The sequence below is a fragment of the Neopsephotus bourkii genome, unplaced genomic scaffold (genome assembly GCF_033783945.1).
Source record: "Neopsephotus bourkii isolate Nb327-2 ecotype Australia unplaced genomic scaffold, CSIRO-AGI_Nbou_v1 NB_1292, whole genome shotgun sequence".
Taxonomy (NCBI): domain Eukaryota; kingdom Metazoa; phylum Chordata; class Aves; order Psittaciformes; family Psittacidae; genus Neopsephotus; species Neopsephotus bourkii.
The window spans coordinates 7,906,690-7,916,567 of record NW_026901776.1 but is presented as its reverse complement, the minus strand read 5'-3'; the positions used below and the strand labels follow the sequence as shown (position 1 = coordinate 7,916,567).

The window sequence follows — 9,878 nt, the reverse complement described above, 5'->3', positions numbered from 1 at the left end:
TGATACATTTGGGTTCGGTACAAGTGCCAGGACTTTATAAAAGGCTGTGCTGCTTTAGGCAGACAGCTTAATCACTAAATGAAGAGCTTTAATGGAAACCACTAACAAATATAGTTGGAAGTTGGTGGGTAATTTTGCTTTTGGAGGCTTTACAATAGTATCGCAGTCATTTTGTACAGTAATAGCAGGTAAGTAAATACCCATCTAGAAAAATGCAGTGTTGTATTAACACTGACAAAGTTCTAACACTGCCTGTGTGGCACAAGCTCTTTGTTTCCTGTATTCACCAACAGCTCTGGCACAGAGCTGCCTGGCTCGCATTCGGATTAAGAATCCCCTAAGAAAAGGCAGACGTGCCTAAATTGGGATTTTGAGAGGTACATACAATCTGGACAGGCCTTGCATTAACACAACGTATCAGTGTACTATCAAAGTCTGTTAACCATCAGCATCAGAACACAACCTCAGTTGGTGTCATTTTTAATGATTAGAAATAATACATTGTAAAACAAAAAGTGAAAAAATTCCAGCATGACTCTCATAAACAAAGAACAAACAGAAAACAAAAAAGCTTCAGTTTTGCCTGATTTATAGTATTTATAATATAACAGATCATTAGTCTGAGGTAATACCAGTGATAACTTTTTAGTCTTTTAAGGACTGCTCAAAAATTAAGAACAGTAAGAGCAATGCATGTCATGTTAAAAACGAGACTTGATTATTAAATCAAGCAAATCCCTTTCCCTTTCTAGTTAGGGATCTGTGGTTGCAAGTATAAAACTGGACAGAAGTCTACACAGTAGGAACTACAGAATGTTCTCCTGTGTGGCCCGTCCTTAGCCCCTGTCATCAATTGAAGAGTACAGTTGCTTATCTAAAAATCAGACATTTCAACAGAGAAAAGACGCTGTCTCAGAATAGCCCTTAAGAAATTTAGAATACTGATAGTTTGCATAAAATAGCCAAATAAAAGATGAATTCAAGTCCAAATTTTGGCATGAGGTAAAACCATGTGCATTTATTTCATCTGCATTTTAGAATTAATAAGCATCAAGTTAAATATGCCGACTGTAATGAATTCAGTCATACAAGTGCAAGTCTTCAGCTAGGATGTATTTTATGGCAGTTTATTTAAAAAATGTACCAGTAAATCATAAAAGAGGGATCATGTCCATTTAACATTTATTGAAGTATACAGGAGGTTTTCTTTAGGATCAAAGATGAGCATGACTATATGGCCAAACGTAAAATCTATCAAATTCAGTGAAAATTGTCTGACTTTAAATAGTAGCTGTAAGAATGACCAATATATATTCTTTGTTACAACCGCCCTCACTCTACAAGTAAAAAAAAAAATAAACATTCAGTAAACATTCTTTCCTAAGGTAGTTTCCCTTATATAGCAGTGATTTATCCATTTCTTGTATACATCACTTTTTAAACATACCAATCAGTGGTTCTCACAATTGAAAAATAAAAGCACAAAAAAGTTTACACTCTTGTACAGGTAAATAAAAGATCATCTTGAGTTCAACTGTATATCCTTAAGGGCATAGTATAGTTTCAATTTCATTACCTATTACATAATTAGCTTCTTACATACAAATATTGACATATTTGGCTTGTGCTTCAAAGCCTTTGTGTCTAGAAAGTCCATGTCAATGCAACTCATAACTTGAAATCAGTGGGGATGTCTTTGCTGCTGCTGGGTTTAACCTGTTCGTGCAACGCAGTCTCTTCCGAGCTTGTGGCACCGCATTTTTCTGTGGGGTCATCGGCGTCGGGATCCAATCCTTCAGGACAGGGAAGCTTCAGAAGTTCTTCCCGCAACTGGGCTGTATGGCGCTGAATGAACAAAAAGCAGTTGGTGTGGAAGGTCGTAGTTGAAACAACACTTTTCACAACAGTGGATAATGTGAGCAAAACCAAAAAAGGAGTAAGTACAAGAGGTGTAAATGTACTGTTTCAAGGACCGGCTAAATTTTCCCCTGGTGTTTAAGGGCTGTTACTGGCCTTGTAGGGACAGAATAAAGCAAGTGCTGCTAGGGATAAATTAAAGAACAGAACTGCAGCAGACAAATGCATCAATATAAATGTTATGCTCCTTGTCTTGCAGTTTAGTCCTGTCTGTCTTCTGTGCTCACGGCAGAAACTGGTTTAGACTACTGAGGTCACACAGACAAAATGGACCTTTCTAAGGAGTTGATGATGAGATCTGTTACAGAAACAGAGAGGTTTGTATTCTGATCCTAGGAACTACCTGTAACCTCATTTTGAAGACCAAGAATTTTGAAAACAAACAAGTCTGGCAATAGAAAAAAGAAGCCTTCAAAAAGTTTTTGTTTTTCTCCTCGGGAAGGAAAAAAGAAAAGGAAAACCAAAGAAATCGAGGTGTGTTGTCTGTATGACACAATATACACAAATGCCGGTGCTTGGCTAGGAAAGGAGAAAACATTTATAATGGTTGTAACTGTTGGTAAAAATTAATACAGGGTAAAACTAAAAGTAATGGACTACAGTTTAATAACTGCTTGTCTGTTCAAAAAGCTTATTTGCTGTTGGCTGTAGTACAACAGTACCACTTCATCATAAACCAACACCCACCCTTAGAGAGAACAAAATAAACTCTCTATATCTTACACAAGTATTCACATTAAAACAGGCAGGACAGGGACCAAAGGAAAATCTAACTGGTAGAAAAAACTAGTGAGAAAGTGGAGTGCACAGACATGAGCTCTTGACAACAGGGAAAAACAGGTGTGTTTGCATGCTTTAAAGTTGCTAGAGTTTTCTGTTAGTGTTCTCAACAAACTCAGCTGCTGAACAATTTTATTGCCATTTGTCATCTTTGGATTAAAGAACATACAATTACAAAAACGAGTCTCACCTTCAGAGCTGCAGCATGATGGGACATAGTCCTGCCTACCCGTTTGTCGCTGCTGTACTGCTGTATGTCTGCTATCCACTCCTCACACTGAGCCATGATCTCCACTCTTTTCAAGTAAAAATGTTTGTGGATGACCTGCAAGAACACATTCTGAATGAAAGAACAGTTTGCATTGCTTGTTAAGAACCACGTACTTCAACAACAGAAAATCTGCAAGACCTCTGATGAGTCCAACCAGATATAAGGGAGGAAAAAAAAATAAATCAGTGTGAGGATTATTCAGCACTGAACCAGGCTGCAGATAAACTGTGAGATTCCTGTCCTTGGAGGTTTCCGAGACCCAACTGGAAGAAGCCCTGAGGAACCTCGTCTGAATTCAGCTGATCCCCTTTTGAGGATCTTCCAACTTGCATGAATCTATGACAGCCTGCCGTTTCAGTGTTCACTGAATGTTATCTGCGTGGAGGGTAAACGACAGCCAGCGACAGCGTCACACCAGGGAAAAGAAAAAGTAGTAGCAGAATGTTAGGTATGTTCTTTAGTTCAGTGATGATCTTACTGTGCAGGCACCATGTATGGATGTTTGTATTCGCGTAAGTATTGTGTTTATGTTACACAGATACACTATTGAGGCTTTTATTGTTGCTCTCTCAGTCCTATTTTATTAAAGCAGCATAGGCAGAAAGTGTTGGCACCATGTCTAACCCTGTCCCTAACCACGTGCTGCCTGAACAGACAACAGGTAAGCAGAAACACTGTTGACAGTGTAAGCACAGGAACACAAGGTGCTTCTGCACAGGGAAGGATTGTACCAACTGCTACATTCCATGCCCTAGGCAGAGGCAGCACCTCTGGGGACACTAGAACTCCCAGGCAATAGCAGCTGAGCTGCCCATGGTTTGGGTGGGAACCAGTACTGGATCGCTCAGTAATTTTGGTATTTCTGTAGAGATTTGAGTTAAAAAGAAATAACCCCAAAACCCAACCAATCAACCCTCAGGCAAAAAGCTGTGAAAGTCTTAGTGTTGGCTTTGTCTTAAACGTTTTCTAAAACTTTGCCTGATGGAAGAAACAGTAAAATCAAAGAAATGTTACTGAGCACAGACATACACACTGCAACATAACTGACAAAATCATCGTTAGAGGTTAGAGAATACAGCTAATAGCTAATTTTTAATTGAAATTTAATTGAAAATTAAAAAATTAAAAAAGAAATTTAATTAATTTAATTAATTGAAAATTAATTGACTTCAGTTCCAGATGCATTCCTTATATCCATAATGGTGCTTGGAAACACTCCTGAAGAGCAGCAGTTTAGATCTAGTGAGTCTGTCACTTAAGCCACTGAAGGGAAGGCAGCTCAGGTCTGTGCAGACAAAAGATGTTAGGAGCTGAAGGATGTATGCTCTTTCTTAGACCTCACTTTTCAGGACACCTCTGCATTCATGTCTGGTCATCATCACTGAGGTTCCCAACACAACTATGAAAAAAACCCAGAGGTTTTAACAGCAGGCTAGTCTCTTAGGGAAGTGCTCAGACAATCTGCACAAGAGATGCATTTTCATCTGGCTAGGGCTGCAGATGGAATCTAGCCTTCTTCCAAAACTCAGCTATAGGTTCCATTTCTGGATACGTAAAGGAAGATACATCCCACTTTGCATAATGACAGGGAGTGTGTGTTCAGAGAAGTAGCAAGGGAGCTGGTATGATTGTGGCTTTAACACAAAAAGCAAGCTATCTTAGCCTCAAACTTCTCCCTACAGAAGCAGGCTGTCATAGCTTAAAATTTGTCAGAATCTTGAATATTTCACTTTACTGCCCAAAAAACCTCAACAAGGGAAAAATAGAAAACTATCTTGGAAAACAAGGAAAACTGCAGGTACCTGAACAAACCAGTCTGAATGCAAAGCTTTTAAGTGTTAGTTCTCTTCCATGCAGCAAAACTCCTGGCTGTTCACAGGTAACAGAAAGGAGTTTCAAATGGCTAAGATGATCTTTAAGGTCCTTTCCAACCATAACCATTCTATGAATCTATGAAGATACCTCTGCAAACTGCTGTCTACCTCTAAATGCTGCTTTTCATTTACATGGGTCTATGGCTTAACTCAGCTCAGTCCTAGCTACACACCACACTTAGAAAGCTAGTAGTGGTACTGTTTTCAACATCTGCCTTTCATGCTGTGCTTAAGTCTGTTCTCAGGGAACCAATGGCTTTCCCCTGAAACACCAGCACCTGGAGACAGCTGATTACCATCCTGAAGAGAGGACAAGCAGGTTTTGAAACATGCCAGGCTTCCTGAATGAAAGTTTGCTCACAGCTGATCTCTGAAGAAATAGAAAGGTTTCCACTGAAGTTACCAAGATGTCAGCTTACAAGCTGCCTTTTGTACACCAGTAGTCAAAAAGCTAAGCTGCAGAGTAAGCATGGTATTGCTGAGATGCTTTTGAAGAAAACTGCAGTTAACAGCAAAGTGGGATTAATTTACCAAATAGTGTAATATTCCTTATCCTTCATTCCTCTATGTGTGAAAAGAAAGATGGAGCGTTACTGCTGGGGAGCCCACCGCCTTCTGGTATCTTCAATTAGTTTAAGCTTACTGTAATTTGAGAACTTCTTCAAGTGATTTTTTTTTACATTTAGCTAGAAGAAAAGGACCTATGAGAGAGGTTATTTGATTATGTATCACAATATTGTCTTCATTACGGTCTTCTTGAGTAAAACATTTAAGGGATAATTTAGAACAACTACCACATTTTTCTTCATTAATTCAAGACACCAGCATACACTGCACATCCTTCTCCTTTCCACTTGCATGTGGATAAAATATTTAACTCCTCTCATGCAGGTGAAGGGTCTACAGTTTCTTATTCCACAAGAGACAGTAATCATAATTGCAGAAGGGTTCTGCGTTCCAAAAGATGTTTTTATGAACAGCAGGGAAGGGATGGGAGAATACCCTTCTCACTTAGGTCCCACACTTAGCAATATGCATAAGCCTAAAATAATTATGCTTTTTCAACATTTTGGTATGCAACCAACTGAAAGCACAGGTGATACTACAAGATGGTTCCACGCACTACAAATGGCAACAGTTGTAGCAGTTCAGAGTAAAATGTATTTTTCTCTTAAGTATTTGCTGGTAGTACTGTGAGATGATTCTATATTTGACAAGCCATTTTGCATTACTATTCATACAGATTCTCTTACTCGGCATATCTTCAGCTCTTTTTCCTTTGTATCCTTTGCCATATATGTTCAAGACCCCAAGATCTAATTGACCAGCTTTGAGAAAGGAGTTGGGCTAGGGACACTGAGAAATCCCTAACAAGTAAATTATTCTCATGTGCTACAGTGTGGTAGAATAGTTTCAGAAATGTAAACAAATAAAGCAACTTCATTTCTTTCAGTAATTCTTTTTAAGACAGTGTGCATGCATGGAGTTATTACTGCTTTCATCAGCATCCAGACAGTTGTTTCTAAAGGCAGAGGTATCTAGTACAGCACAGACGCTCTGTGGATCCTTCCATAAATATTGTGCAGGGTGGAATGTGTTTGAAGGTATTTTACCACTTTGCACTGTTCTGGTGTGTCCAAAGTGTTTCCTGATACTTGCTTCAAATTCATGTTTTTTGGAAAAATATTTCCTGTCAGCTGTGCAGACCAACAAACACCAAGTGCCCATTTGTAAGGCTCATCAACAGTTTTCATGTGAATTGTAAAAGGAACCACTTGACATTAAGAATGAGCCAAGCTGTATGAACCACGTTTGATCAAACTGCGCACCAGATCATCCCCAGTTTCTGCACACTCCCCCTTCCCAGAAAAGAATCTGTAAAGTCAGGTGCATCCTTATTCACTTCCATCTCCACCCAGTTGCCCCAGTACATAAGAGAAGGCTAAAAGGGACACTTTGCGCATGTTTCCAAATATTTGCATTATTCTTAATGCTCCAACAAGATAAATATTTACTGTGTTTCACAAAACCTACCTCCTTAAAACATGGCGATGGGTTTCGGATTTGTTCAAGCATTGCCCACTTGACTGTTGCCTGTCGTATATTTCCATCATATTCTCTGGAGCTCTGGGTACCGCTCGGAGTACCTCTGGATCGTTCATAACCTGGTTCATTAAAATATGGTTCTGCTACCAGTATTAGGGATTGGACAGACACTAACACCTGTTGAGAGAAGAAAATAAATAGTAAAACTGTGCTACCCACGTGTTTTTACAAATATTCATAGTTATGCTCACCCTGTGTGCAAAACCACTTCTATGGCAAAGTACTTTCATTTGTAATACAGGCTACGTGCAAGTAGGGACCATCCGTACTTTCAAACTGAAACCATTATATACATAAACATTAAGTCCTATTACAGCATATTTAGCTCAAGTGCTGAGAAAATGACAAATACAGTTTAAAAAATAACACAAATATAAATGTAAGTAAATGCTTAGAGGAACACATCTAATTGCAGCCTTCTGTGAAAGAAAGTGCCTTTGTTGTATCTGTTAAATTCTCAGTCAATAGTTCTTTTCCTGTAGCTGAGCTTACTAATTCTTCTAATGCTGAACTAGATGGAAAGTGTGAAAGTAAACCACTGAAATGAATCTTGGTGTTACATGCTCTCCCATTTCTTCTTTCAAATGCATTCAGTTGTTTTATCTGTGTTTTTAGCCCTTTAGTTTCAGATTTTACATACAACACTGTGTGTCACATGCCACTAAACAAAACCTCAGTATTTCTCTAAAGATAGGTAAAAACATTTTTTCAGTACTGCATCAACTATTCGATGATAAGGAAATGGCAGTTTTATCCATTTCAATTTTATTAGCAAGTACATTTGGGAATAGATGCTTACATACATACAAGCCATTTAACAGTAATATCATAAAACAAAGAAATAAATAGAGACATAGGGTACTGAGGAACCCAAATGTGTAAGTAGTGCATATTAATGCTTTGATGGCTAGCTAATTTTTCCAGGATTAGAATGTTTGTCCCTGTCAGCTTGTTGCTGTATCTAATCAAAATGATGTTACTACAAAAATGTCACAGAGTAGAAAGACACAGCTGAAGGGGTTTGGGGGTTTTGTGTTTTTGGTTTTATAATTTGCTTTTTGTTTGTTTGCCTTTTTTTATTTCTGTTAAGTGAAGGACAGGTTTTTCTTATGTACTTCAGACCAAGTCCAGCAAGAATTTTAGAGACTGCAATTCTGTGACACAAACCTAGTTCCAGAACTGTAAAGCATTTAAAAGAAAACAAATGGTGACTTGAATATTTGGATGTCCTCGAATACTGAAAACCTGATGACAGGTTACACCCCTAAGAATGGTGTTTCCAGCACCAACAAGACATCCACTTCAGCAGATTAAAAATATCAGGGCAGCTGTTTCTGGAACTTACTCTCATCCCAGCTTAGAAACAATTTAAAGTTTGAAGCCGTTTCCTCATATAGCAGTCCAGTTGGTGAATGTGGACATGGGAGACAACAGTCCTTTTTCTTGGAACAGAGAGCTTACATCAGATAGACACTGTGGCAGTAACAATTCAAGACACGGGTTCTTTCAGCCACGTAGCTGTGCACTGTCCTTAAGTGTGCCATTCTCTCAGAGTTTTTCTTGTAGCAAAGCCAGCACAAAAGTGTTCCAGTTTCCCACCCTCTCTGCCACGTGTACTCACTCACACACATGATGCCAAACCGGTATCTTGGATCAAAGCAATAGCCCAAGAATCAGTTGAGTAACCTGGTGTCGTGGTTAATCTCAGTCCCACCATCAACTCACAGAAACACACCCTCATCCCTTTTGGTGCCATGACACTTTCAGTTCGTGCAGTTGCTGTGCTCTAAGTATAAGACAGAAGAGCAGTCTAGGGCAGCCAAGTCTATCCTGATGGATAGGGCACATGGCTGTGCAGTGGGAAACATGGACTGGCGTGCCCCAGTTGGGCTGAGAAGGAAAACTGAACAAGGTTTAATGTTTCTCCAGCAGGTGCTCCAGCTAGCTGTTGTTACATGGTATTGCATGCACCATCACACTGCCTCCCGTGTCTGCCATGTGTTCAACTGCAAGAAGCCATGGCTATTTTTTGTTACACTTAAACTACAGGTAAATGCATTAAAATACACAGAATGTGCCTTGGAAATCAGGTTCCAGCAAGGAAACTGCCACTTACATTAATATTCTGCCTTTTTTAGTGTTGTAAATGTGCTAAGCCAAGGTAGAGTAACTCATGTTCAAGGCTTCAGGTACCAAAGGAGTTCTGGTGATCTGTGGCCTTTACATGTATCTGGAAGTAGCTGGATTTTACTTTTTTACATTTTATATGTCAGATATATATCTAGATATATAGCTATGGTAGAGAAATTTGACATTAATACAGCATTGTACTTTCTCAGCCTTAATAACAAGTTATTACTTTGAACTGTAATTGTAATGAATGAGAAACTAAATTGATCTTCCAGTTTCATCTGGGTTATAAAAGTTAATTTCTGAAGTCTTTTGGGTGGTCTGACAATAGTTTAATCCCTGAGGCAGAAAACACACGTAGCACTTAATTCTTTCCAAGCAATTTATTTAGTCCTGTGGCTGGTTTCCATTTAATAGCTATAGTGGTTTTCCCAGTATGGGGAGGGGGGGGGCTTTCCCAACAACTTTCTTACTACTTTTAAAATGAAACTCTAAAAAACTTTAAAATTTGAAACTTAAATGTTGCACGAGATTTCTTACAATCAAATCTAACATTCTAATCTAAGAACAAGGAATTTAGTGAAAATAAGACTTCCTAATACTTGCATCTTTCTACATTGATTTTACAGTTATAGTCCAAAATTTCAGTTCATCTCTTAAGAAGTTCTGTCTTTGGAGAGTTACACCATGTAAGGACCCACAACTTAGATCTCCAAATCGTAACTGTCCCTTGAAGGGAGAGGGAACATGAATATCTCCAAGGATGGAAATCCCACAGTCTCTCTTAAACACCTATCACA

At 38.7% G+C, this 9,878-nt stretch overlaps 1 protein-coding gene across 8 annotated transcripts in view; it reads right to left on the bottom strand.

Moving 5' to 3' along the window:
• Nucleotides 1-463: 463 nt before the first annotated feature.
• Nucleotides 464-9,878, bottom strand: part of BIRC6 (baculoviral IAP repeat containing 6) — a 172,331-nt gene continuing 162,916 nt past the window's right edge. For all 8 annotated transcript variants that reach the window (XM_061365881.1, XM_061365887.1, XM_061365889.1 and 5 more), the window contains 3 exons: nt 6,877-7,065; nt 2,888-3,022; nt 464-1,845 (listed from right to left, as the gene is read on the bottom strand). In XM_061365881.1, the coding sequence (XP_061221865.1) occupies nt 1,669-1,845; nt 2,888-3,022; nt 6,877-7,065 (501 nt within the window). In that variant the 3' untranslated portion in view covers nt 464-1,668. The remainder of the gene's footprint in view (nt 1,846-2,887; nt 3,023-6,876; nt 7,066-9,878) is intronic.